We start from the raw sequence: 27,908 nt of genomic DNA on the forward strand, positions 1-27,908 counted from the left end.
CCAGGTGGCCAATGATATCTTGGGCTGCATCAGAAGAGGGGTGGCCAGCAGGGAGAGGGAGGGGATTGTCCCGCTCTGCTCTGCCTTTGTGGGAACCCATCTGAGTACTGCATCCAGGCCTGGGAACCCCAGCACAAGGACATGGAGATGCTGGAGTAGGTCTAGAGGAGGGCCACAGAGATGATCAGAGGGCTGGAGTACCTGTCCTATGAAGAAATGCTGAGGAAGCTGGGCTTATTCATCTTGGAGAAGGCTCTAGAGGGACATCACTGTGGACTTGCAGTACTTAAAGAGAGCTTATAAAAAGAAGAGGTCTGACTTTTTACACAGTCTGATGGCAATAGCAGAAGGGAAGGTTTAGATTAGATGTCAGGAGGAAATTCTTCATTCAAAGGGCAGTGAGGTGCTGGCACAGCTGCCCATAGAAGCTGTGGTGCCCCATCCCTGGAGGTGCTCAAGGCCAGGTTGGATGGGGTCCTGGGCAGCTGAGCTGCTGGGGGCAGCCCTGCTCATGGCACGGGGTGGGACTGGGTGGGCTTTGAGGTTGCTTCCAACCCAAACCATTCTGCGATTCCATGAAAACAGCAGCTGTGCTTCATGTAGCATTCACTGCAATTTCCTCTCCCATAGCGATGTGGGGATAACACCCTGGGGCCCTGCCTAGCTCTCCGCAACCACTGTGGAGGGTGTCGGGCTCGGCGCCCCCGGAGCTCCTCAGCAAGTCTCTGCGCACCGATACAAAAGCCGAGTTCCTTCCCGGCACTCACTAGGCTGCTTCTAAGGGCATCGTCAATCGAGGGCTCCTCCTGCCTCTCTCTAGCACGAGGATATCGCTCCCTCTCGCCCGCCGGATCCGCTCTCGGCCTCCCCTCAGCGGCGGGCGCGGAGCGAGGGGCGGGCCCGGCGGCGCCCCGAGGCGGGGCCGTGCGCCGTGTGCGCGCTGCGAGCCCGCGCTACCGCCGCCTGCGCGCTGCCCGCGGCCGAGCTGAGGCGCGCGGTCGCCGTCCGCGGAGCAGCCGGAGCCGCCGGCGAAGCGGGGGCCGCCGTCCGGCCGGTGAGGGGGGAGAGGGGCGGAGGCGCGGCGCCGGAGGATGGAGCCCGGCGGGGAGGCGGCGGCTTTGTGAGGAGCGTTCCGCTGCCCGCCGGAGGAGGCCGGGAGGGGCGGCGCAGGGCCCCGCGGGTGCCCCGGAGCCGGGCGGCGCTGGCGGGGCGCTCCCTGACAGCGGGGCCGGGGCCGGGCGGCCCGCCGCGTGCTTCCCTGTCGGGCTGCGGGCTGCACCTGAGGCCGGGGGGCGCCGACGGCGGCGGGGCGGGGGGCCGCGGCGCCGGGCGCTGCGCGGCGGCCGTCCCGTGCCCGTCCGGCTTTGCCTCCTGTGAGAACAATGCGGGCTCGCCGCGGGCCGTGCACGAACGTGCGCTGCGTGCCGGGCTCCGGCCCTCGGCCCGGGCTGCTGCGGCACGAGCGAGCGGTGGACGCCGCCGGGGCTGCGGGGAGCCTCCAGCGGACCCGCGCTCTCCGCTCCTGCCGCTCTGGGCTCTTGCGGCGTCGCTCGTGTAAAATGCGCCGCTCGGAGCCCCCCGTAGCCTTCGTTTTAACGAATCGGTGCCGATGTAGCAGCTTCGTTTTCGTGCGGTAGCTCAGCTGCCTGCCTGCGCCGTGCCTTCGAGTTGGGGCTTCGCTGCTGCCTTTTATTTGTCGCCGCTCATAGGCCGTCAAAGCTGATGTTACAAACCTGACCTCGTTCGCCTGAAGTTCAGTGCAGTTTTAACATCCGAGTGCGGCAGCAGAAAGCTTCAATCGGAGCAGTTTGCCGGCAGAGGAGCAGCGGGAGGGTTTGTTGTGGTGCCTCTTTCATGTTTGACTTCTTTTTGTTTCTTCTCTTTTCTTTCTGGTGGTCAGAAATTGCTTCAGTGCTGGTCGAGCTCCGTCTGCAAACCACTGGAACGATGAGGTCTCCGTGTGCGGCACTGAGCGCATCCCTGCTGCTGCTGCTGCTGCTGCTGTGGGCCCGCTCCTCACTGGGCTGCAACAAGGCACTGTGCGCCAGCGACGTCAGCAAGTGCCTCATCCAGGTATAGCCACAGCACTGCCTCTGCTTGCCTTTAGTTCAGAAGCTGTCCCTTAGGAAGACCCTGTGATACAAATAAGGGCTGTTTTATCATGGGATCACGGATGGTGTTAGTTGGAAGCTAAAGCTCACCCGGTCCCATCCCGTGCCATGGGGCAGGGCTGCCCCCCAGCAGCTCAGTTGCCCAAGGCCCCATCCAACCTGGTCTTGAGCAGCTCCTTGCAGGGCACTCCCCATGACAGAGGGTTGTAAAGCTGAAAATGGCTGGAAGCCCTCTGAGAGGACAAATGCTGGTGTAGCTCCAACGTGCCTCACAACCCTGAAGTACTTCTGGCTACTAATGTGGATGAGCAAGCTCCCAGAGCGTGTGAGTTTACTTAAAATGGACTCTTGAGTTGCGCTTGTGGGCCAGTGGATGTCCAGCTTGAGCCCAGCTGCTGCTTTTGGCTCACTGTGTGCTGTCCATAGGGCTGAAGGAATGGCCGAGCCCCAGCTGCTCTTCCAGCAGTGGTTGGGAGCAGAGCGAGAGGTCCTTTCAGAGGAGCTGTGAGCAGTTCCCCTGCCTACTGGCTGGGAATTGATGGGCAGTGAACTGAGCACGCTTTCTGACACCGCACTGGAAAAAAAGGAGACTTCCTGTAGTCAGCTCCAGCTTCCTGCTGCCTCTTTGCAGGCTGGAAATGGAAAAGCGGAGAGCGCAGATATTAATTGCCAGTAAATATCCTTCCGACTTCTGCAATGCCATTGCTTTAAATGGAAAAAATAATTGAAAACAGTGCTGCTTCTTAGCCATTGTCTACAGAGTTGTTAAATGAAGGAGACAGGCTTTTGACTTATGTACCCAGTGACTATGGCACTGTTTTTCAGTGATAATGCTGTGTTTTGCTTGGGCATTGGCATCTCCTTAGCAGCACAGCCCTAGGAGTGTGCTCTCTTTGTATCAGTGATGTGGGACTTCTTCTTAAAGCTTTTCTCTAAAGTCAAGGACCGCGTATTGCTCTTTGAGACACTACAGTTTTGGGGTCATGCATGGTAACAGGTCAATGAGCGATGGAGGCAGATAGGTCAGAAAGCAGGTGGGAGGACTCCTGAAGCTCTGACCAAGCTGTTGCTATCTCTCCTCTTGGCTTTTTCCTTTTTTATTCTTAAGTCTTCAAGTGTTGTTGCAGCAGAAGCATTGCACTGCTCTCTGAAGTGCGTCATACTTCTTGGGTGGGTGCGTGGTACGGTATATCCAAGTGTTCCTGTTTCTCTCTAAACCCTTGTGGAAAGATCTGAATTAAAAGTACTTTGCTAAGAGTGAGTTTGCCGGGCTATCCCATCATGCAGTTCCCTATCCTGCTTCTATAATCTCTCTAGTTTGGCTCGCTACATGGCTTGAAGCCAAATCAGCGTGGCTCTGAGGTTACCGGGGAGCAGGCAAGACGTGGTGTTGGCCATCTGGATCTGTGGGAGCAGTGGGGCTCTCAAAAACCATATGGTTAACACAAATATTTGTGCCAGCCTCGGTACAGTCATTACTGCCCCTCCTTAGGAGCTGCTCAGCTCAAGGGTGGTCCTTGCATAAATATTTTTTCTTCAGTCCAGGACAGAGCGTGAGACCGACAACTTGTACGCGTTCAGCTTTCCTCTTAGGTCTTGATGGCTATAGCTCTTCTGGTGCCTTTCTGTTGGGATTTTATGTTTTTTTCCATGAGCAAATAGCTTGAGGAACCTCTCCTTTTTGGTTTCACCGCTGCAGAAACTTGGTGGCTTCTGCAGTTTTGGAGGAGCTGTGGGTGAGACCCGGGAGCGGAGGCAGAGAGGGGCCACAAGCTCAGCTCCCTTCCTGGCTTTGTTGCAGCTCATCCCTGAGCCCCAGCGGTGCTGTCGCCCCACTCCCTGTGTAGGCTGCTGGCTTTAGTGGTGCCTGGTACCACTCCTCTTCTGCTTTGGGGTTCCCATGCACAGAGAAGATGAGAACACCGAGTGGGCACACCGTAACTTACGTCATTTATGCCACCATCGGTGACACCTGCTGAAGGTTTATCTTCCCCTCTTGTTAATGTTGGGCATGAGCTTCCCAGCTTACAAGTATTTCCAAGATGGTTTTTTTTTGCCCGGTGCTATGAAATAGCTCTCACATTTTAACTTCGAGGCTTGCGTACCCAATTCTACTGAAGTGTGTTTTGTAGCTGTAGAACGTAACGCGGTCGGGTTAGCAAAATAATCCCGTCTGGTTTGCTTCCAGATTTTCTGTTATTAAACTGTTCTAGGAAAAAAACACGAGCTATTTTCTTTCATTCCCTCCTCCAGTTTGCAGAGAGGTTGCCAATGCCTTCAGGTCCTGTTTCTCGCCACGCTGAGAAAACAGTCTCCGTCACTTCAAGAAAGTTTGGGGAAAAAAAAAATACAGATGTTAAATACCTTGTAAAAGGCTTTATTTGCTCTCTGGAGCAGAAATACCTTCATTGCACAAACATGCCTGCTTCCTGCTTTCATGCTGTATTTTTAGACGAGGGAGGCTCGCTTCTTGCCTAGCAGAATACTGGTGCACCTTCAGTAGTTCAGCCTGGGCAGCTGCCAGGCTCACTTATGAGTAATATTTTCTTCCACTGACGCCTCGCCACCCCCAGCTATCAACAGGGAGCATTTCTCTTTCTGCTTCACTTCACCCACGTCCCATGGAAGCATTCTTTTAAGGAGATGTATCCTGTACAAGTGTCCGGTCCGGGTGAGTCAGTAGGAGGAACTCGAGTGTGGTTAAGGAAACAGTGGACATGCAAACGCATGGATGGAAAAACATACGATTACTGCCCTGCAGGGACAGCCCTGGGGAGGAGGGGTTGAAGAGCTGCGCATAAGACCAATATGCTTCTCTTTCTTCAGCCTTCTTCCTCCAAGTTTTTTCTTTTTTTTTTTAGGAAAAAAGATGTTCCTAAGCCTTTCCTGTAAAAATAAACTTGTTAAAGTACCAGTAGGTATAGCGATGTGATCCCTGGGTAATCCTTGTGCATGTAGACACTAAGAATATGGACACGCACTTGCTCAGGGGGTGGTGAGGCGCTGGCACAGCTGCCCATAGAAGCTGTGGTGCCCCATCCCTGGAAGCGCTCAAGGCCAGGTTGGATGGGGCCCTGTGCAGCTGAGCTGCTGGGGGGCAGCCCTGCCCACAGCACAGGGTGGGACTGGGTGGGCTTTGAGGTCCCTTCCAACCTAACCCATTCTATGACAATATTTTTGTATTGCAGGTGTGGAAGTTAAGACTACTTTTAATTCTGTGAGAACAGTCCTAGACTGCATAATGCAAGCTATAAAATTGCGGCGACTCCAATTCAGTGAATTTTTTGGCTTTGATTCACGTGTTGCATTTAATATTTTATGGAGAGTCGCCTCCTCCCACATACTGGCTCCTTGGTGTTACAATGTCTTTAATAGGTGTGAAGTTGTCTGCCCAGTTTTACTGTTGAAGAGCAAAACGTGTAGGGTACGTTTCATGCGAATTCATCCTGATGGGGCTCACCGGCCAACACGGCAGAGCTGTACTCGTGGTTGTTTGGAAGAATTGTTTTATTCAGGCTTTTGCTCCCGGAGTCTGACACAATCTGTTTATTGAACAGAAAGATAAATATTTGAGAGATGCGTCATTCATTCACATAAGTCATCCTTCTAAGTTTGCGGTGTCTCCTCTTGTGGAAAACTTGGTATTTCTCGGTTGACGGGCCTGTTTTTCATCCTTCCCTTGGAAACAGCGTAGTAATAGGTGACACGAGTACACTTTGAGAGTGAAAAAGTTGAAAATCTTGGTGGATTTCCAGCCTGTAAATAAAAATTGAAGCCTTACTAAGACTGCGTATGGCAAAAATGCACGCAGAGAGCGGGAGTTGATGCTCAACCACTCGTAAGTGCAAACAATTTACATCAAGTTGTGCAGGCAATGGCAGTATCTCAGCGCTGTGCAAAACACAATAGTTTCTGGTTTGTGTGGCTTTTTTTTTTGCTGGCTTCGAGCAGACTTTTAATTCTTAATCCGGGACAAAGCAAATGGAAGAATAATGGATGGATGAACTGCGTTAGTACAGTGTGGCCCATCTGAGGTGGATTTGGGGGTTGGTTCTGTGTCAGTCCCCTGAAAGGGGGACGTGGCTCTGGCCTCTCTCTCCCGGATGCATTGAGGACTAGGGCACGAGCTACGCCTGCAGGCTGCCATCTGGGAGCTGAGCTCCTTTGGAGCAGCTCGTAGGAGTCTGAGCTGCAGGGAGGCGGCCCACCTGGTTTTTAGATTTCCTTTGTACGTGCAGGCTGTTCTCATGCTTCAGGATCCTCAACTGTATGGCTTCGGGAGGACTGCCAAACAAACTGGAGCCTTCAGGTTTAGGAAGCAGGAAGCAAAAAGTGTTATCTTTGTGCTTCCATGTCTTTTCTGGTTTTCCGTCTTAATAACAGTTAGAGAATGTATGCGTACCATTTTACTTTCAAGAGACCACTGAAGTCTTTGAAGTATCTGGGGTGTCATTCTGGGGATAGAGCAAGAGCAGAAATGAATCAGCTGGACCTCAGATAAAAACATATATACTCACATACAGTTACTGATGCTGCAAATAGCAACGTGTAGCTGGCATTCAGAGATGTGCAAACTAAGTGTGTTCCAATGGCTAAACCGAATGCATTCCTTTCAAGATCCACAAATAGGTGTGACGGTAGGCACTGCACATCTTCTGAGCCTCCTTGTTTTAGCTAAATTATACCTCATCTGCACTATTTATACCAAAAGGAACATCCTTCTTTGAGTTTTGTTTTGCGACGGGAAAAGCATTCAGGGAACATGGAGGTGGACAAAGCTTTCCCACAAATGGGACTTTTCCCTCTTTTGAACGCTTGTTAGCAGGCTAATTTGTGTTCAGAATTTCAGCTTTAAAAAAGCCAGTTGAAAAGATCCATTTGTGAAGTCAGCTTAGTTCTTTGGCTACAACTCTTTTACCATTTTCTCACTCGGTGAGTGTAGAAAGCTGTTCTAAAGCCATGCCTGGAGTTGTGGCCAGAGGAAGAATTGCTGTGCCCTGCTGGCATTTCATGTCTGTGGATCGCTGGGTGTAACACGTTCATGTTGTTTTCAGGAGCTGTGTCAGTGCCGCCCAGGGGAAGGGAACTGTTCCTGCTGCAAGGAGTGCATGCTCTGCCTTGGCACGCTTTGGGATGAGTGCTGTGACTGCGTTGGTAAGTTTGCAATCATTGGGGATTTCTTTTTATTTATAGAAACTTCTTCCCCCTGCCGTGTGTTCAAGTCACAGTCCTGCTGTAGAAGTTAAGCATCAGGACAAAATCTGCTCTTTAATTATCTTACAGCTTGTTGTGTGGGTACTGTGTGAGTTAGCGTGGGGATCATTGTGCCAGAAAGCCGCATTTGCTTTATGAGGTACACAGTAATGGTCCAGGTTTTGCTTGGGTAGCATCAGTATCACTAAGTAGCAATTTTGCTGTCTGTTTGTGGACTTCTTGTTCAATTGTCTTCTCAGTGAAACTACACAGCGCCTTCCCTATGAGGTTGGATTCCACGTAGGGACAATTGGAGATGTGAGTTCCCCTGTGAGTCCTTGAGACTGGTTGTAATTATGCATGGTCCCAAGTTTTTCATCACTCTTTTTATTTGCGAAAAGATCTGTTTCTGGAGCGTGAGAAGGAGCTATGCAAGTTCTTGCTGTAAGATGAGATGACAGCCCTAACAAGGACAGCATTATTACCAACAGATCATGTTCACAGTGCCAAGATTTCTGTTAGTGAATGCTGCCTCTGCAGAAGGAGGGATATGTTCTTGTTCCTTTTCATGTTATGTTTTGAAAGCTTCATCATCCTGGGGTTGCTGGGACCTCCAGTGCCGTTCAGATCCATCTGGTTCCCATAAATAGGAGGCATGTTGATCACTGTACCTTCTCACAGCTTCTGGCTGGTGGATTATTTTCTGATTTCATGAGGATGAGTGCTTCAAAGTGCTGCTTTTCACTGCGTTTCATAGCTTCTCACATTCCATCATGATGTGAATATGCTTTCTGACAACTTGCTTCTTGCTTGGTTCTCAGCAGCTTACCTTTGTTTAGCTGTCCTTCAGTAATTTAGGAGTGGAATGGAATACTTGGGTGTGTATGAGATTCTTCCCAATGGCATAAAGTATTTTCAGCCCCTCTACCTGTGCTGGCTATTAATTTTGAAAGAGGTGTTATTGTTTGATTTTTCTTTCTGAGCTGAAATACTTTAATGGACTCATTGAAGAGTGAAATAGGTTTGTGTATATTCCCCCCCCCCATCCCCTTTGCCCTCCCCACATGTTCTTGCTTTTTCTAACACAGTACTGAAGTGTACGGCGGTCTCGTTCAGCCAAAGGGGTAGGGAACAGGAGAATCATAGAATTACCCAGGTTGGAAAAGACCTTGAAGATCATCAAGTCCAACCTCAGCCTAACCAGTACCCCATCTCTAAAAAAACCTCTGCTAAATCATATCCCTGAGTACCACATCCAAACGGCTCTTAAACACATCCAGGGATGGCGATTCAACCACCTCCCTGGGGAGCCCATTCCAGTACCTAACAACCCTTTCTGTAAAGAAGTTCTTCCTAATATCCAACCTGAACTTGCCCTGGCGCAACTTGAGGCCATTTCCCCTCATACTGTCACTTGTCACTAGTGAGAAGAGACCTGCCCCACTCTCACTGTAAGAACCTTTCAGGTACTGGAAGACGGCAATAAGGTCTCCCCTCAGCCTCCTCTTCCTCAGACTAAACAGCTCCAGCTTCCTTAGCCTCTCCTCATAGGGCTGATTCTCCAAGCCCTTCACGAGCCTCGTTGCCCTTCTCTGGACCTGCTCCAGTACCTCCATATCTTTCTTGTGCTGAGGTGCCCAAAACTGGACACAGTACTCAAGGTGAGGCCTCACCAATGCCGAGTACAGGGGCAGGATGACTTCCTTAGTCCTGCTCACCACACCATTCTTGTTACAATCCAGGATGCCGTTGGTCTTCTTGGCCACCCGGGCACACTGTCGGCTCATGTTCAGCTGTGCATCAATCAGTAAGCAGCAGGGCTTTGTGCACAGAAGGAAGAAGCAGCTAGCTATTGCATTTATAAAGAGAAAAGTCTACACAGTCTATTTTCTAAATCTGATGGTTACTCCCTGTCCTGTTGCTGCTTCCCCTAGTGCTATCTAAGAAAGCAGTTAGCAGGGTTTTAGTTTCAGTTTCCCAGTACCAGGGGTTCTGCTGGTGCCTCAGACCTTGGCTGTATGGCATCATCCTGCTCTGAAATAATTACTCGTTAATGTAGATTTGGAGTGGGAGATTTCGCTGTCATTTTGATAGCTAAGCCTATAAACTGATCAGGTTTAACATAAAAGCAAATGGGTTGTGCCATCTTCCAGGTCGTGTCTGCTCTGAGGTCAGGAGCTACTTCTACCGTCCAGCACTTACTTTGAAAAGATTCTGTTTTTCTATAGTTAAAAACGATTTCTGAAACTGGAGTCCTAATGCACTGGTAGGGCAGGAGGTGCTTTTCTGAGTGTGTAGGGCAGGTGGACAAATGTGCTTGGTACTGCTTTGGAAGAAGAGGATTGATTTGCTTTGCAGCTGTAGCTGTCTAAAAGTGTAACTGTGAAACTACCCAAAATGATATCCAGATGTACATCAGGGAAATCAATTCATCTGTCTCTTGCTGGGTGACTTCTGATAGTGTTTTGTGGCAGCTGGTTCTAAATACCTATGTATGTGCTTTCAGTCTTGGAGGTTTCAGTGTTTTCATTAAAAGAAGGTAATTGCAGGTAATAAATGGTTGCACTTAAATGGTTAATGAAAGACTGGCACCTGCATTGCCTATTACAGAAACAAAGAGACAAAGGATCACAGTAGTGGACAACAGATTTCAGAAAAAGATTCCCCAGAAGATACTAAAAAAACATGTAGGGGGTAGGTGTGGAAATAAGTGCTTTTGCATGTAGTGACCTCTCCAACTAAGCAGAAAATCTCGGTTCATCTCAGCCGTGTCTAAGCAGGTAAGAGAACAGACTCATGCTCTCTCCTGGTACTGATCTTTGCACCTCTGGCAGGTGCCTGGTAAGATCTAATGCGCTGCCGAGGCAGATGAGATCAAATACTTGAATCGTGATCAAAGGTTTCACATAGCTCAGGACTTGTTGAGATGCTATCTTTGTACAGTCGTGGGCTCCCCTTCCGGATTCATGCCAGTGTCGGTCATGCCGTGCTTTGTCACGTTTCCCAGGGGAAACAAACCTTTAGTTGAACTCTGTGTTCTGAAGTGTAATGCTATAGCGTAGGGAGGGAAGTGAAAAAGAGGTTTTTCTTTTCGCATGGATCTCACAAGTTGCAGGTGGGTTTTGTGGAATTCTGCAGGAATCTGAAACCTGCCACTATCAAAAGTTAGCACTGCTGTATCTGGTGGCACTTCTGCTATTGAGTTAAGAGCAGGAATCTTATCAATAGAAGGGTTCTGTACATATACATACATATATATTCACGTGTGTGTATATATATATATATGATAGATAGATAGATAGATAGATAGATAGATAGATAGATAGATAGATAGATAGATATACTCACACACCCCCACAGGTTCCAAGAAGAAAGGATATTTGTGTAACTTATCTTCCCATTCCTGTGCAGGTATGTGCAACCCTCGCAATTACAGTGACACGCCTCCAACATCCAAGAGCACTGTAGAGGAGTTGCATGAACCAATTCCTTCGCTTTTCCGAGCGCTCACAGAAGGGGATACTCAGCTGAACTGGAATATTGTTTCCTTCCCTGTTGCAGAAGAACTGTCGCATCACGAGAACTTAGTTTCCTTTTTAGAAACAGTGAACCAGCCACAGCATCAGAACGTCTCCGTTCCAAGCAACAACATCCACGCACCTTACTCTAGTGACAAAGGTAATAAATACAGTGTCTGAATTCCTCGCGTCTCTTCTGGTCTCTTCCAGCAGCTTTCTCAGTGCATCTTCTGTGCTTGTCTGTGCTAGCTTCTTTTTGTGTTTAAAAACGGGGAGCTAAAATGGGTTCAGTCTACTTCTGAGCATGACATAACAGTGTATGAACTTACTGCCTTTATTTTATTTATACGTGCTTTTTTCTACCTTGAGTTTAGAGTTTTGTGGGTTTTTTTATGCTGAGCGGTAGGGTGAAAGATGAGAAGTTTGGTGTAGTGACAACAGCGGCTCAAGAAAAACTCTTTGCTTCCCAATTTCTACGCTAAACCTGAAATGCTTTTCTCTGCAAATCATTTCAAAGCCTTAAAAGAATCTCATAAGTAGTTCTTAGTAAAGTAGCTGCTTAAAAGGGGAAAAGAGCATCTGATTTGTTTTACTATAGTGTGATTAACGCTTTGCTTCCTTCCCAGCATTCACTTTAAGTGTTAGTAACCACATATGTTGTTGTTGTGATGGTTCTTTTATCTTACCAAGACAAGATACCCAAACTGATGGGCATGCTGCTTTTCCATCCAATCGTGAACCTTTGACCTAGTAATGTTTCCGAGTAGGGCTGCTATTGATTACATGGAACTGTAATGGCAACTTTTCTGACTTCCTTTGGTTAAGGCACACTAGAAAAATAAATTAATTCCAGAACTGGGAAACCAGATGGGCAGAAAACATTTCATTCATATGTCTTTGACATTAATAAAACGCTTGCTTACCATCATGAGAGAGATGCAGAAAGCCATGTTAAATGGCAAGCCACAGAAAGCCATGTGTGCAAACACTACAGTATTTAAAGACGTAAATTATACTTGGAAAGAAAACATATGCTCAGAACAACCTTGAATATATCCCACTCTACTTAGGTACTACAGCCGGACTGGCTGTTCTCTGACAGTCCTTTACTACCATGCCAACAGGATGGGCTAATGATAGCTTTGGATTAAACTTGGAATGGGAATTGCATCTCGAGGGCGTGGAGGAGTTCTGAGTATAACAACACAGATACGTAGCTACAATTTTTTCTTAGTCAAAGGTCTCCTTCGTTTCATTCGCTAAGGCCGTATTAGAGGTTGGGCTGAGAGGGCTCTCACTGGAATGATGGCATTCCAGAAATAAGTTATATTTGGAAATACTTACCAAACACCACTGGATTTTGGATTTCAGTAGACGCTTAGAAGAGAAATAAATGTCAGAGCTCTTCTTGTTATCATTGGCTATACCTCCTCCATCTTACTGGCCAGCAAAGAGCTGGAAAAAGTAGAAATAGGCTTTCAGTTTCCTATACTTAAAAATATTTAAATATGTAACACTGGTGAGCTGTCTTTTCTTGGCCACAGAGTAGCTGGAAACCCGATTTAGCAGAACATCACGTTAAGATTTTCTTATTAAAAAGTGAATCCATCTGTGAGAACAATAAGTGGAAAGGAAAAATCTGTGTGCTGGCCTTGGTCAGTCGGTGTTGATTCTGGTGGAAGTTAGGGCGCATGGGGAGCTGCAGCTCTTGTGTTGGATGCTGTGTGACCCGTGCTGTAGCAGTGTTTATAAAAGGATTTGGGTGAGTTTACTGAGGAAGCAGTAACCGAAAAGTGGAGGGGTAGGAGGTGAAGTGGCAAGGAGCCCAGCCAGCATGGGCACACACAGCGTGCTTTGCTCCAGCATGGTGTGCTGGCAGCCGCCGTTTCTTTTGTTGCCTATAAGGGAAGAGGGGCTAATGATGAGATGTAGATTTTAGGAAGGGGACAGTAGACTGCTTATTGTCCTACAGAATGCTTGCCAAAATTTGGACAGGCTCTGCCCATGGATATATCTTTCCATGTCCTGTCACACAGTTCTGATTGTAATTTCAATGTGTGTCCAGGCACAGATCAACATGAAACCATCTGGGGTGCCAGACTTGCTATGTGCAGTCGTGGGTGGGTGCCAGCAAGGCATGCCCCAGGAACCCAAGGGCCTTGTGCCTGACAGCGGGACAGAGCCAGAACGCCAGTTAGTGTGGAGGTGGAATGCAGAGAGATGCAAAGCCTTCCTGTCCTGCCCCTGCCTACTGCAGCCACCAGACCTTGAATTATTATTGTCTTAGTGCATGCCTTCCCTTTTCTCTTGTGAACGGTCTTCTCTAGTGGCCAAAGCACAACCAGCTGCTGGATCGAGCTCTTTGGTGGTTTCTGGTGTTTAAGCCACTGCTTCAAATGACTTTTGCTACTTGCAGTGATTACTGACCTAGAGTTACATTTGTACTTTATTCTTATTTTTTGCTTTGTTTTTAGCTGATACCCTCAGAGCTCTGAACTGCAAGTTCAAATGTATAAATAAGCTTAAGTGCTGCAGATGATGACAGGATGTTGGCAAGAGAGAGAGGGGGGGAAGTGGATAATCTTTTGGCAGCTGATGAAACAAAATCTGTGCTGTAGCTGAGGGATTCTAAGTTAAACCTCTCAGTGACACAATGGATGGTGTCAGCTCTGCACTTACGCTTCCACTAAGTGCTGGCTGGGTAGAGCTCTAGCAGCCCAGCCAAGGGCACCTATCTCTGTAGGTATGCCAGGAACACACTTTAAAAAATGCCTTTTTTTTTTCCCCAATAACTTCTGACTGACTAACATCAGATGATATGGCTGCCAGGCAGGTAGTTACCTCCTCTTCTACCATGAAACAGACCGGCAGGCAACTTACCTTATATAGCACCTTTAATTTTCAAGGTAGCACATGGGGATTTGTAATTAACTAGGAAGGTTCCTTTGTCTTGCAGATAAGTGTTTTTCCTTAACTTACAACAACAGAGCTGTTTTCTCTTCTCGGATTTGCCACATCCATCAAGTTACCAATATAGGTCTCACTTGAAGCACCAAGAGTACTGTTGCAAAGTGACAGAGATACCAGCCTGCTTCTTCTTGTCATCTGAATTTAAATGTGATTCTACATTGTTGTTTCTCCCACACAACCTTCGTGTGTTATGAACTGGGGGGAAAAGGAGAAAAATTAATGCTCTGAAAAGAGCTGTGTAGCTGTCAGTCCCCCACTGCTCTCTCTCTCCTCCCTACCCCATCTGTATCTGATAGTCCTTTCTGTGTGAAAACAGGCAAAATGCTAATGAAAGAGCTGTTAATGCAGCAAGTAGCATCCTTTTATCTACACTGAGGGAGTCAGCAATGCCTGCACAATTAGGTTTGTGAAACAATTTAAATACTTTCCCAGATCCCTACTGAGCCTGTAGGATATTTTTTTTTCCTTTGTGACTCTTTTTGTAGCCCATAAAGAGGGGTTTAGTGCTTGATGTGAGTGACTTTCCTGCTTTCAAAAATTCTTTATCTGTGTAGAAACACCAACCCTACTGAGCAAGGGACGAGCCTGTGGTGAACAAGATACATAGTGAAGAAAGAACCAGACTAGCTGGCATGTCTTTGAACAAGCAAGACTTCAAAATGTGTTTGGTAGCTTGGTCTTCTGCACATGAAATGTGTCCTCTAGTTTTTTACAAGTGCTACTGGGAACCTGCCAGACGGACCACTGGCTCTGGCCTGGTGTGTACAAGCTGCCTTTCTCACTTTGCAGCATTTCTGTATTGGCCATCTAGGTCCAAACCTTTTGGCTTCCATGTGCATGTGAAAATAAACTTTCTTCTCCAGTCAGCCAAGATTAGAGGTCTTGGTTGTTGCTGCTTCCTTAATATGGCTGAGATCTTGCTTCTGTCTCCACTTTGGTGCTGGGAGGTTGATTTCCTGGGTCGGTATCACAAGGCCTCACTGCTCTTACCTACTTCTACCTGGATTATGGTCTTAGGGATGCCCATCCACGGACCTCCTTCCCACTGACAGAAGTATTCACTCCTGTGGAAGTGAATCCAGCATCACTGGTAGAGAAAAGTTGAAGTACCTCCAGCCAGGGCCTCATTCACAGGGGACTTGCAGAGATGGGGCAGCTCTAGGTGGTTCAGGCCTCTGGGGAGATGATGCTTGAAGCAGCTGCTTTCAGTATGTATTTCAGTACACTGAAGTGGTCAGATAGTTGAACTCAATGATCTTGTTTGGTCAATTCTGACTCAACTGTTATAATTTTTGCTGATCCAGAAAGATTTAGGATTGCTTGTTTTGGGACAGAGGCCCTACTGTGCCTGCAGCTGACGCCTGAATGCCTACTGTGAGAAGATAGGGAGGCAAAAACCTGGGGCTATCTGGGCATTCTGGGACTAGAGGGTGTGTGTATACTCCTTGGCAGCTTTTTGTTGCTGGTGCCAAAAGGTTGCGTGGTGCCAAAAGGTTGTGCAGTGCTTGCACGTTCTCTGAAGCAAGGCAGAGTTGCTGAATGCTGTGAGCCAGAAGTGTGCCCTTTTAGAAGGCCAGTTGTATCCTGGGTTGCATCAGAAGAGCGTGGCCAACAGGTCAAGGGAGATGATCCTTCCCCTCTGCTTTGCCCCAGTGAGTCCGCATTTAGACTGCTGTGTCCAGTTCTGGGCTCCCCAGGTCAAGAAAGACAGGGAACTTCTAGAGAGAGTCTAACAGAGGGTGATGAAGATGCTCAGTCATGCCTGGAGCATCTCCTGATGAGAAAAGGCTGAGAGACTTGGCTTGGAAAATAGAAGACTGAGGTGGGGGTGGTGTAATCAAAGACTTATAAGTGCTCATAAGTATTTGAAGGGTGAGACTCAGTGGATGGGACCAGGCTTATTTCAGTGGTTCCCAGCAAGGTGCAATGGGCACAAACTGGAATACAGGAAGTTCCGTATAAGCATGAGGAAGAGCTTCTTTACTTTGAGGATGACGGAACACTTCAACAAGCTGCCCAGAGAGGTTGTAGAGTCGACTTCTCTGGAACTAATACAAAATCCACCTGGATTCTTTCCTCTGCAGCCAGTCTCCCTTACAACCCCCACAATTCTCTATGGCCCCTGGGAGGATTCTCACCTGTGTGGTTTGGTGGATGCAGCGGTTCCTGCCAGCACCATCTCCCTACCACATTTTTGCTTTAACTGAGCCCTTTGTGCATATTAGGAAGGTCACTCTTTCTGCGTGCTGCCTTAGAATGTATGCTTCTGTTTTGCTCTTTCTTTTCCCCTCCCACCTGTAAAGAAAACATCCTCACTGACGCTGTGGATGTGTTGGTGGATTTCAGGTAGAGGTTTTGTTCCATGAGACCTCTCTATGGTTACTGGGCCTTAGGCTTTAATTTGAAGTGTTATAGAAACAGAAGTGCCAAGAATGGGACAGGACTTGCACAACCACTGCGTGTTTTGTTGACATTGTCAGCAGTACTTCAGGTGCTCCAAGATTTCGTAGATGTCTGCGGCATTACTCACAGCATAGCTGTCCTGGAAGCAGAAAAATGCTTTGGCGTTGGACCTGCACTTCCTTCTGAAGATCCTTAATGCCTTTTGCATTGTATGTGGTGTCTACAAGAAGTGTATGTCAGCCCACAGCCTGAACAAAGAATACGGTCTTGTGTTCAGTGAGCTGGCAGCGTGTCTTGTGACTATCTTGCAATTGTTCAGGCAGCAGTAAAATAATTTGGCAATCATTGGGTTTCCTTCATCAGCATTTTGACAGATTCAGATTCTAATTCTTACACAGGGTAGGCGGAGTTTCCAGCTGTCAAGAAGGAGGAAGCATCCATAGAAAAGCTAGCAGCTGCATTGTGCTTTCTCATTTATATCCCTTTCATCTACTGCTGGTACTGGGGAAACAGACTGCATAGATCTGATGTCTTGTAAGGTGATGGAGCCCCTTGCTGGCCTCAGCTTACCTCTGAACTTCACTTTAGGGACTTGCCAAGAGCCCTGTGGTTAACACTTGCACTGCTCCAAGTCCTTTGGTCACTCATCCTTCTCCGTATCTCCATAATCATTAAAAAAAATGAAAAATAAACTCTGTCTGACTTACCATCTACGTTTGGATTACATTTTTCTAATCCTCCTTGGAATGTAGGTCAGTACGTTTCCTCTGGATCCATGCAGTTTAAGCAGGAATAGGCTAGAAAGCCTCTTGACATTTGCAGCTCGCAAATCTGTCTGATGTGTGTTAGTGAGGTGTTCATGTTTGTAGACAGCTTTCAGTCGTGCTTTCCCCCCACAGCATGCCAAGTTATGCTGGGGGCAAGTGTGGTGCAGAGATCCTGTAAAGGACAAGCTGTGGTGTAATCGCTCGGTTGGCAGAGGAAAAAGATGGTGGGATCTATCAGCTTGGGGAATTACAAGTAGGCAGGAGAGGGATGTTTTAGTTTTATAGATGTGGTGAATGCCTCAACTCCAGCTTGGGGTTGGTTACAGTGCCAAACTTGGTGGCGTTTCAAGTAATTGCATGATGGTTAGAACAGTAAAGATGGTGCTTAAGCAAAAAGGCAGAAAGAATTTCTTAATCTTAGTAGTACAACTGGTGTTGCTTAAAATAACAATTAAAAGCGTGCTGTGCTGTTCTCATGCTGAGGAAAATGGGATTCTCCAGCTTTAGCAACATGTGGTTTTAATGTGGTTTAAGAATACTGTTGGGGATGAGGAGAAAACGTTTATACTTAAATATTTAAGTGTGTAAAATAACTGATCTAAAAATGTTGTTGTTCTTGATAGCATGTAATAACTGCTAGCAACTGTAGTAGTGGTATCTCAGTGCTAAGGCTTTGTACCTTCACAGGACACCTGCTTGTTCTTTCGGCATAGCCCACCTTTACGCTTCATAAAGTATCCCTCGTAACTTTGCAGAGGATTAAATAAAATAGATAAAATATAGTTAAAAAGAAATAAATCATCCAGAGGGAGTGTAGATAGTAAGAACTGGAAGTTGATAGATCTCAGCTTGGCTCTCTGTCTCTTTTTTTCTGCTTCTCTATCACCTTTTTTTTTCCTTATGCCTCACGGTCTTAACGATTTGAACTTCAAAAGCTGCATGTGTAATTAATTTCTAAGTAACCTTTTAAATACTTCGAGACCTTTTAAACCGTTTTCCCCCTCTTGGTTTAGAACACATGTGTACTGTGGTGTATTTTGATGACTGCATGTCAATACATCAGTGCAAGATCTCTTGCGAGTCCATGGGAGCATCCAAATACCGATGGTTTCACAACGCCTGCTGCGAGTGCATCGGGCCAGAGTGCATCGACTATGGCAGTAAAACTGTTAAATGTATGAACTGTATGTTTTGAAGCAGGAAAATTGTAAGACGGTTAAACAGAGGCCAAAGCAATCGCTCTCAGTTAAAGAGAAGCGGATTGGAAGTACCGCGTTTTGGTGGAGTGCCTAATGGTTGCAATTAAATGGAGCTGGTAAAGATGTATACAATTTGAAACTTGTTTTTTTTTTACGTTCACGCAAGCAAGGCTAACTTGTAGAATTTGCAACGTTCTGTTTTATTTTTCTTTACCTTCTGCTCAAATGGTACAGCCACGCTCATCCTTGCTGTTCTGATTGTTCTCCTTTGATTTGATACTATTGACTATATTGGTTTTCAGAATATAATGCAATATCTTGTAGTTTAGAGTAGGGAAAACTTAAGAATATGGTAATGAGATTCTCACCGTCACAGTTCAACAACTAAAGACATGGATACTGAGTCGCAGGGAGAGAGTTCTTGAGGTGCCTGGTCTTGGTTGGTTGGTTGGTTGGTTTTTTGACTTTATTGCCCTCTGGTTTCTGAGCTTAGCCTTCTATTGTGAAAATGTCATCAATCGGGGGAAAAAGAATCATTAAAGCTTCCTCTTCAGGTTCAAACTGTGGGCCGTCATGGATAAAATCCTGACTTCTTAGAAGGGCTGCCCTACATATCACTGAGCGGGATGCTTCTCCTACCAGTTTTATTTGCCGTGCTCTCTTACATACATTGGGAACTGATAAAATCTTTTCATTCTTCTCTGAGAGAGCAAAGCGAGGATGTTAGGTGCTGTTGCATCTCTTCCCTTTTGCACTGTTCTCTAGGGTCACTTAACCTTTGAACATTCAGTGCAGTAAAGGGAACGTGACATTTTATTTTGAATATAATGAATAAATGAGAAAACAAAACAGCACAAGCTAGCAAGTGCTGCGGGGTTATCAGCTGAGCGGATGGCAGCAGATGTGTTTGCATTTAGTAGCTTGCTGTGAATATTTATTCCAAAACAGGAGTCGTACTTTTATTTTCCCATGAGATATCATCACCAAAGAAGGGAAGATGTGCCCCCAAAGGCAAAAATTGGATGTTCTGAGCATAGAGCGCTGTCCATTTTTCTAAGACTTTTAGTATGTTGACAGTTGCGTGGCAACTTTGTGCCCCAGTGAAGACCCCATTGATAATGGTACTAAGTGCAAAAATGAAGTGTATGAGTAGTTAATGATCAGCTTTTGGTATTTATAATGATGTGTTTTTTTTAACGCCTTGACTTTTTAATGCATATATGCATATATCTGTATGCACACACAAAGAATTTGCCTCTTCATGTTTCTGTCGCTGCCCTCAGTCTAGAGGGATTAAACTGTTTTCTAGTCACATCTGAATATCTGTACCATGTACAAATGAAAGCAGTCATTTTGAATATATTTTCTTGAAAAGGTTGCCTGAATGCTTTTTTTTTTATATATATCTTCCCTCATTTTACAGCTCTTTCAACAAGACAAAATAAACATACAGATTAAATGTACTGTCGTGAAATAATGCTACTTTCTTCAATCTCTTTTTACGGCTGTAGAGGAGTACTTGAAAGATGAATGTTTACTGTTTTGAGCTAGTGGATAATGGAGTACCTGCATCCTTTAAACCTGCAATTAAGCGATGAATCGTGGATGTGAACACAAGAACTTAGCTTTAATGAAGGAGCTGATCTTTGAATATTTGATGATTTGTATTATCTTTTTCTTGGTTTTCTTAAAATGAACGGAGGGGGGAGAGTTTGTTAAAAGTAGCTGCGACTGATTCTGGTTGGAGGATGATGCATTGTTCTTCACCAAGATAGGAAGTAGGCAGTAAGCATTGCTACAGGTCAGAAGCATGGTTAGGATCTTGCAGTGTTAAATTGTTTGAAACGCTGTCTGAATCTTCTGAGAGTAGAAGATGGGCCTGATGTTTCTGGTTAGGTGCCCGCTGTTCCACATTTGTGACACCAGAATTTCAATGGGAGGTCAAGTCAGAGGAGCAGCACGGGTGGACAGGACTCCCCTGAAACGTGCCCGGGGAACAGCATAAAAATGTGAATACACTTGTCTGTGTAATGGCCTGAGGGTAGGTAGCAAGGATGCACACTTTCTGGGGCTTGCCTTAACTTTGTAATTCTTGATGCTGTCTAGAGTTTGCTGTAAGCGTTGCGTGTATGCCAATGTCATACAGCAACAGCAAATGTATTTTATTATGATGAGTGTTTTAAGAAGTATTTTAATAAAAAGACATTACTGTTTCATGTGTTTTTTGTTCTCGTGATTTTCCCAGGGCAAATGTTACCAGGAAACACAGTTATAAAAGTTACTAATTTAAACAGCTGGAATAATACAGAGGATTAACTCTTCAACGCTGTTCTTCCAAAACTAAAATAGTAGTTTCCCTTTAAGCCTTCTCTTGATCCTATTCCGTTTTGCAAGAAAAGACATTGCACGTTTATTTTTGGGGCTTTCCTTTAGCTCTAAATATCAGCAAAGCGTCACCTACATATGCTTAGGAATATTTCAGAACGTGTTTCAAGTCTTTTCTGTGTTAACTTCAGTCCTTCTACAGATCCCATAGTAAGTCTTCTGTGATCTCAAAGCGCATTTCCTATATGTCCCTTAAGGAGTCTTGAACCCCTGCAGGCATCCAGCCACAGCCTCAGTTTGGTATCAGTCAGCTCTTTTGTTTGCCTTTTCTCTGGCTGTGGGGTACTTGTGATATATAAGTGATACCTTTTTTCTAAAGACATTACCTGAAATATTTCTTCTAGGAGTTCTGTTGTATGTTCTGGAACAGTACAGCCCGTGTAGATTCCCCTCCCTTCAAGGGTTTTGAGTGAGCATTTTTCACTACCCCCTCTGAACAGAGTTCTCTTCTTTCAAGTTCTGCCACAGCCTTTCTTCACCTTTAAAGGAACAGGTGTTTCATTATGATATTTCAAATTCAGCTTTCAGTTCAAGTATGTGGTTAGTCAAGGAAAGAAGATTGATGGTTTCTGTGCTAACATGAGCATGCTTGCATCGGCCTTTGGTCATGAAAAGGAATTGACTGCTGGAAGATACCTGCTAGTTTCCACTGTATGCACAGCAGTATAAGCAAAAAGGACTTCACAGTGCTTCACTGCCTATGGAGTTCATCCATGGAACCAGCAGATCCGATCATACAGACCAAGTGCCAGTGAAGTCCTGAACTTGCTTTGCCTATTAACCTGCTAATTTATAATTATAATTGTAATTGAACATTTATAATTGTTCAAAGGAACGTTTTTTTTTTTTCTATCAATGGACAAACTTAGAATGTGAGATACTAAAATAGCTTCTGAGGCACCATTTTAGGCTGCCAGCCATAAGATGTAGTCATTATCTTTAATAAAAAGACAATCTCTGCCTCTCTTTAGAAAGTGGCAGGGAATTATTCATTTACTTTTTTCCCCACCTATTTTCTAACAAAAAGGCTTTCTAAAATTCTAGTATTCTCCTTAGTACATTGAAGAGGGTCAGGTAGAGCAGAGAGCTTACCATCTTTTCTCGACTTTGTCCTTAAAACAGTAAGAACGAAGTAAACGCAGGGTGTAAGAACGTGCCCTCATCTGTGTAAGTAAGCTTCGGACCACAATGAGCTTTGTGAAGTCAGAAGTCATCCAAATGTGTTTCGCATGGCAGTAAACTGGTATACTAAGCTCTGCGCACAATCACTCGTTTGTCTTCATCCAAAAATGGGAGAAGATTCATTCTGTGCTCGTTAGCTGATGGGCCCATTGTGTGTGAACTGGTGTTGGCAGCAGCCTTGATAACGCTCATTCTTCAGAGCTGAGAGCCTCTGGCGACTGTCGTTTCAAGTGGAGATCCTTACAGGCAATCATCTCAAATTACTAAGGATGTTTCTGAAGTAACCTTCCTCTCTTCTTCTGCCAGAAGTAACACAGCCTTTGTACAGCGAAAAACCCCAAGACATTAGCTGCGATGTTAAGTTAAATACACCAGCAAGTACTTGCTGTTAAACTGCTTCGTCTGGAAGGGAGGAAGTAAATTGGAAGTCGCATGGTTATGTAATACGCTGCGGAGACAATATCTCTGTGCTCCAACACTAATCGGAGTGTTTACAACCCTCCCCTTTGTATTTCCTACTGAATAGCGCGAATTCCTGTGGGGGACCTCTTACATTACCACAGAAGGTTGCACAAAGAGCCCATTTGACGGGGACTAAGAAGCACTGAATCTCAAGTGAATAAATGAAGCAGGTGGCACGCTGCCACTGTATTAACGTGTCCAAAAGCTCAGGGATTACGTCCGAGGCTGTGGGAATGAATTAGGCTGCTTCCGACTGAAACAAATTCCCCCGTTGGTTGGGAATCCTGAAAAGGATTCAAGATACGCAGGTGCTCAACGTAACAGAAAAGACGAGGGATACAACATTCTTTTGAATATCTCTGTAAACAGGATGCTTGTGAGGAGATGGAGATGTGTCACTTGGCACAGGTCTCCTCACGCTGCATCCAGCGTTTCTCCGTTTCCTCACCCTTCACAGAACGGCAATCTGGAGCCGGTGACAGTTCAAAGCGGTTCTACGAGGATGAAGCTGAGCAGACGGCTGCTCCCTTCCGAGCTGGCAACGTAAAACTCGGCAGCAGCGCTATAGGGAAGGCAGGCTGGATGTAAACATCCACAGAGCTGCGCCAGCTGTTGTGTTCGTATGCTGGCCGTGTCACACATTCTAAGGACTGCGGCTCACCGAGCCTTCAGCCACACACCGCTAACGCTTACGTTTCCTTGTAAACCTGCTTAAATGGGGTTGCGGCCCTCGCCTGGCTCGGTTGGTTTCGGTGAACATGACCCAACTTTGTGAGTTTATTCCGGCCGAGAAGCCGCTGGAACACCATGGGTACACTGCCGCCCTCAGCACGGCCGTTAGGGGCGTTTCGAACGAGACGAGGCGAACGCATTAAAGCGCCACGGCTCCACCTACCGCAGCAGCCGCCGCCGCCTGAGGCGCTGCCGCTCCTCCTTTCCCCGCCGCTGGGAGTTGTAGTCCGGCGGCGGGAAGCCGGACCATTCCACTTCCGGTAGGTGTCCTCGAGAAAACTACAATGCCCATCGTGCTCTGCGCGCGGGAGGCGTCTTCCCCTTCCCGCCTCGCTCTCGCGCCACCGCGCAGGCGCAGAGTGCCTCCCTCCCTCACTCCACCCCTCGCCCCTGGGCGCCTTGCGCATGCGCGGCGGCAGGAGCCGCTGCCCCGAGCGGAGGTGCGAGCGAGGGCGGCGGCGCCTGCGCGGTGTGGAGTTAGCGCCTCTTCCTCAGCCGTCCTTGCGGGCCGGGCGGCGGAGGCGGCGGGATGGGGAGCGAGGCGGAGCCGCGTGCGTGAGGCCGAGGCGGAGCCGCTGCGCCGGCGAGCGGGACCCCGACGGTTAGTGCGAGCGGCTCCGGTCTCGATCCCTTAGCCTGTGTGAAGGGCGAGGGAGCCGCTTCCGGGGCTGGCACGGGGGAGGGGGAAGGATGAGGGACGGGGGAGGGGCTGACCCGGGGCCTAACCCCTCACTCAGCCTGGCGGCCCGCTGCCCGCCATCAAGCCCCTCCCGCTCACATTGCCCGGCCGCGTCGCGCTCCCGTTGGCTGCTACTGGGCTGAGAACAGCGTGTGGGGTGGCCTGGGAGGGGGGCAGCCGTCCGTCCATCTGCCTTCACCTGGAGGTCCCGTCCGAGCAACCCTTACCGCTGTCGGCGTTTTCCCGTGTGTTTGGCAAGTTGTCTGCCTTCAGTTTGCTGTGCGTTTGTGGAGTGCTCGGCACGCTGTCGGCTGCTTCGTGGTGTTATGCTAAAAACGTGTCTCGGCAGGCGGAGAGTATCAGCGCGAGGTGCGGGAGTAATAGAGCCTGACTGAAGGTGCTTGCGCGTGTGTTAGAGTACAAGCACACCTATCTAATGAAAGCATCCCTTCAGGACGATGCCGTGCTCGTCCCCCATCCGCAGTTCATGGAATATCGTGGCCACCCTTAATGAAAAATAATAAAAAAGAATAAGGTAGGGCCGTTTTCTTGGTTGTGTAAAGCGAATTTGTGTAAATGTTTTGCTTCCAGTGTAGCAAGACAGCAGCAATTGCATCCTTATACCCATTAATCGTCTGGAAAGTGGGGTTGGAACTGGATGAGCATTAAGGTCCCTTCCAACCCAAACTGCACTGTGATGATCTGAACTGGGAACTACGGCTATAATGCACCCGTTTGAGCATAATAGTATTGAGGCTCTGTTGGATATGACCCAGGATTGTAATGGATGTGACTTTGTCAGCAAGCCTAAACAACAGCAACAACAGAAATAGAGAGGTGTCCCTTTTAATTTATTTTTTTATGTCATTTGAAATGTCATGGACAGATTCTTATGAAGCAGGGTGTGCTGGTTGTTCGGTTCATATCAGTCCTGTACAGTCAGTGTGACATGTACTCTGTAGGGGCTTTTCTTCTACAGAGAAGGAAAATAGAGAAGAATAGGCTGCTTATAAGGGATAAGCAGGGAACTTTGGGTTACCCGTTCCAGGGCTCTTATTTCTAACTTTGAGAAAATCAAGTTGTTTTTTAGTCTTCTCATGCATGCAATAGAAAATAGAGCTGCCTCAGAGTTGGAATACAGCGCAATTCTGGCATTGTTCTGTCTTAGTGAAGGTATGCTGGGGGAGTGGAGGTGTTATCTTCCTTGGAAAGTAAGGATTTCACTGTAGAATCTCGTGTGTTACTGTAGCTATACGGGTACTTCTGTAGAGTGGCTTGTTTCCATTTCTTTATGTCTATATTGGGATATATTGCCTTGGTAGCAGTAGCTGCTTTCTTGCTTCCAAGCTGTAGGTGTAGTTGAAACTGATGTGCATATGTACACTTCGGGGTTCTGATCTCACATGTAACTTTTAGGCACTTCCCTGATATGTTCTGTCCATGTTTTCTAACAGCAGGACTTTGAATGCTTTTGGAATACGTGCTGCTATTTCTGATCAACTGTGTCAGAGTTATATGAAGAAATGCTGTTGATTAGTAATAAATACCCGCGAATGCAAATGTTGTTTCCTTCTACAAAGCTCGGTGTCAGGTAGCTGGCCTCAAAATGTCAAAATAAAGTATAGTATGACACTTATCTTCATTAATTGTATGCCTGGAGTAACATACTAAGCCTTTCTCTGAGCTAATGTGTCTGATCATTTTGAATCAGTGAATGACTCACCACCCTTAAAAATAGGCACAGTTTGCCATATGCTGGCTGCGTATTTTCACCTAAAGAATCTATCAATCAGCTTGCTCTGCTGTTCACCAGGGCCTTGTGGACAAACTGCTGGCTTAAAAAACCCACCAGTAACGGGAAACCAGAGAAAACTGGGTGAGCACATGGTCAGGCTGGGAGGAGCCTGCAGGCAGCCAGTGCTCAGGCAGGATCCCTATGGTGGTGATGCTGAGAGGTGACTATTGTCCTGCTGTGGCAGAGACAACAAAGGTGAGGATGCAGGTCGATTTGTAGCAAAAGGAAGGCTGTTTGCCCATCCCAACCTATCACAGAGTCATTAAGATTGGAAAAGACTGCTGAGATCATCTAGTCCAACCACCGACCCATCCCCTCCATGCCCACCAACCATGTCCCTCAGTGCCACTTCCACACAGTTCTTGAACCTTGGGGGATGGTGATTCCACCAGCTCCCTGGGCAGTCTGTGCCATTGCCCAAGGAACTCAAAGGGCTTGAAAATCCTGCCAAGCCCACAGCTGCTCACAGGCAGAGATGCCAAAAGGACCTGTCCCTCACTTTTGGTCTTGACGTGAGCAAACATAAAGTTGGGTGAAGCTGTGAGGGTGCTCTGCAGCAAAAGAACTTGTGATATTGGCAGCAGCAAGGAGTCTCCCTTCTGAGGCTCAGTAGCATCAGGGATGCTTTTTCAGGCTGTGTTGTAAGGGCAGCAGCTGCTCATGGAGGCTGGAAACAGGGGTGTCACCTGAGTAAGGGTGGTAACCCACTGATTCCATTCATCTGGAACAGGTCAGAAAGAAAACAGGGCTTGTTCCATTTTGTTATGAGAAGGTAACGTACCAGGAGCAAGCACGTATTGTTTGACCAAACTGGGGGATCTGAATGTAGCTTATTACTTGTGAATTAAAAAAAGAAAGACAAAAATGAAAAGTCTGTTTGTTTCTCCTTATCTAATCTGTGAATTCCAAGCATGTATGAGAGACTGAGAGCTGCCAGTTCAAAAACATGAGATCACGATGTTCAGTGAATGGCTGAGCAGCCACCTCACTGCCTGCCAGTAGCATTTCCTGTGGTAAGTAAATAGATGTATTTAAGCAGAGCATACAGTTTGATATTTCTTTCCTTGCATAGTTCCCGTGACACAGAGCAACCAGAAATGCGGATCATAGGTGTCTGTCCTGCTGAAGACCTTTCCTGAGTGCATAGAGATGCGCTGGTTTAGCTTTTAGGGGAAAGACTTCATTTTTGTGCTCTGTAGTCTGAAAATTACATGTTTCTGTGTGTATGATCTAGTGCAAGTCAGTGCTTGGAGCTTAGTTTCTGTTCTGCAGCTCTGATAGCGTTCCTGGGCTTTGCATGTGGTATGACTGAGCTTCATGCTGGGAAAAAGACAGGCAGGAAGGAGGAGCTCCTGGGTCTGAACGTGGATCAGTGGGACAGGCAGGGCTTAAGTGGGATGAATGCATTTGAAGCCACCAGAGATGATGACAGTGCTGTCAGTGTGACACCTATGAGAAAGGAGATATCAGTAACAACAAGTGCAGCGTGCCTTCTTCACAAAAACCTCAGTAAGAGTTTTGCAAGAGCATTGCTTCTCTTTAAAACCATACCCAACTTCTTAGAATAGGGGCGACATCTGAGAGTCAGAAACTGTAATTGTAAAATCGAATCTCCGTAATATCTTTGAGTGAAATGTAACGTTTAACTTGCCCTGATAACCGGCCTGTCCACGTGTGTTTTAAATATGACTTCACATCGCTGTTCTGACTGCAGCGTTTGGTTGGATATTGCAGTGAAAATATATTTGCACAGGTATTTATTAGCATGTACTTCACCATGTCAGTTCTGTAGTTCAACGTGCTGGCTTTGAGACTCTCATTTCTTATGTGAATAGTGTTCTGCCCTTTTTCTACTGATGTCTAATTTTAGGTTGGTTGCTTTTCCCTCTGCCTAATACAGCTCTTTCACTTACTTAATGCTGCATGTGAATGCAGTATTGCCTGAGATTACATTGTAAATCAGGAGATATTTTACAATAGTTGTACTTTTAATATCGTGAACCAACTGTTATATAAAAACATAACACTAATCTCTATAAAGCCTGACGTTTTTTTTAACTGAAAAACGTGGTTTTCTGTCAGCCTCCTCTTTTAGTCCTCACAGTTGCTTCGAAAGTGATGCTGTTCTTCTAAGGCAACATAGAACACTTTGCATATTCAGTTGGTTTTTTTCTTTTCATTGATCAGATGGACTGAAAGCATAAGACTCTGGGGAGCAAACAGCTGATGAATGGAGTTAGCCATAAACTTCCTGGATTATTTCGGCCTAATGGTTTAACCTTTTCTTATTCTTCATGCGTTTTAATCCCAGTGCTCTGTGTGCTAAGCACTTGGAAGCTAACCTTAAAGGATCTTTCCCAGGTCATGCTTTTGAAGTTTTTAACCTGAAACTCAGGATTGCAGTTCTCCAGAATCTCTATAGCTTGTGTCATCGAGTGCTTTTTATCCACCTTGTTTGGGATATGTATAACATGCATCCATGTCAGTGAAGAGATTGGTGTGTATCATTAAA

The 27,908-nt window shown here is 46.6% G+C and overlaps 2 protein-coding genes across 3 annotated transcripts in view; both read left to right on the forward strand.

Moving 5' to 3' along the window:
- Positions 1-933: 933 nt before the first annotated feature.
- Positions 934-20,375, forward strand: TWSG1 (twisted gastrulation BMP signaling modulator 1). The gene is made up of 5 exons (XM_072328387.1): positions 934-1,054; positions 1,901-2,073; positions 7,166-7,265; positions 10,716-10,982; positions 17,976-20,375. Exons 2-5 carry the CDS (start codon positions 1,948-1,950, stop codon positions 18,155-18,157), a joined length of 675 nt encoding a protein of 224 aa, XP_072184488.1. The 5' UTR covers positions 934-1,054; positions 1,901-1,947; the 3' UTR covers positions 18,158-20,375.
- A 3,009-nt stretch (positions 20,376-23,384) lies between these two features.
- The window catches only part of RALBP1 (ralA binding protein 1), a 28,118-nt gene continuing 23,594 nt past the window's right edge, over positions 23,385-27,908 (forward strand). Inside the window, exon 1 of one of the 2 annotated variants that reach the window (XM_072329817.1) lies at positions 23,385-23,523. The gene's annotated coding sequence lies outside the window, so the exon portion shown is untranslated. Of the gene's footprint in view, positions 23,524-24,052; positions 24,137-27,908 lie in introns of those variants that run through there. The other variant, XM_072329818.1, reaches the window with a different exon arrangement.

Source organism: Excalfactoria chinensis, chromosome 2 (assembly GCF_039878825.1).
Source record: "Excalfactoria chinensis isolate bCotChi1 chromosome 2, bCotChi1.hap2, whole genome shotgun sequence".
In the NCBI taxonomy this organism is placed as follows: Eukaryota; Metazoa; Chordata; class Aves; order Galliformes; family Phasianidae; genus Excalfactoria; species Excalfactoria chinensis.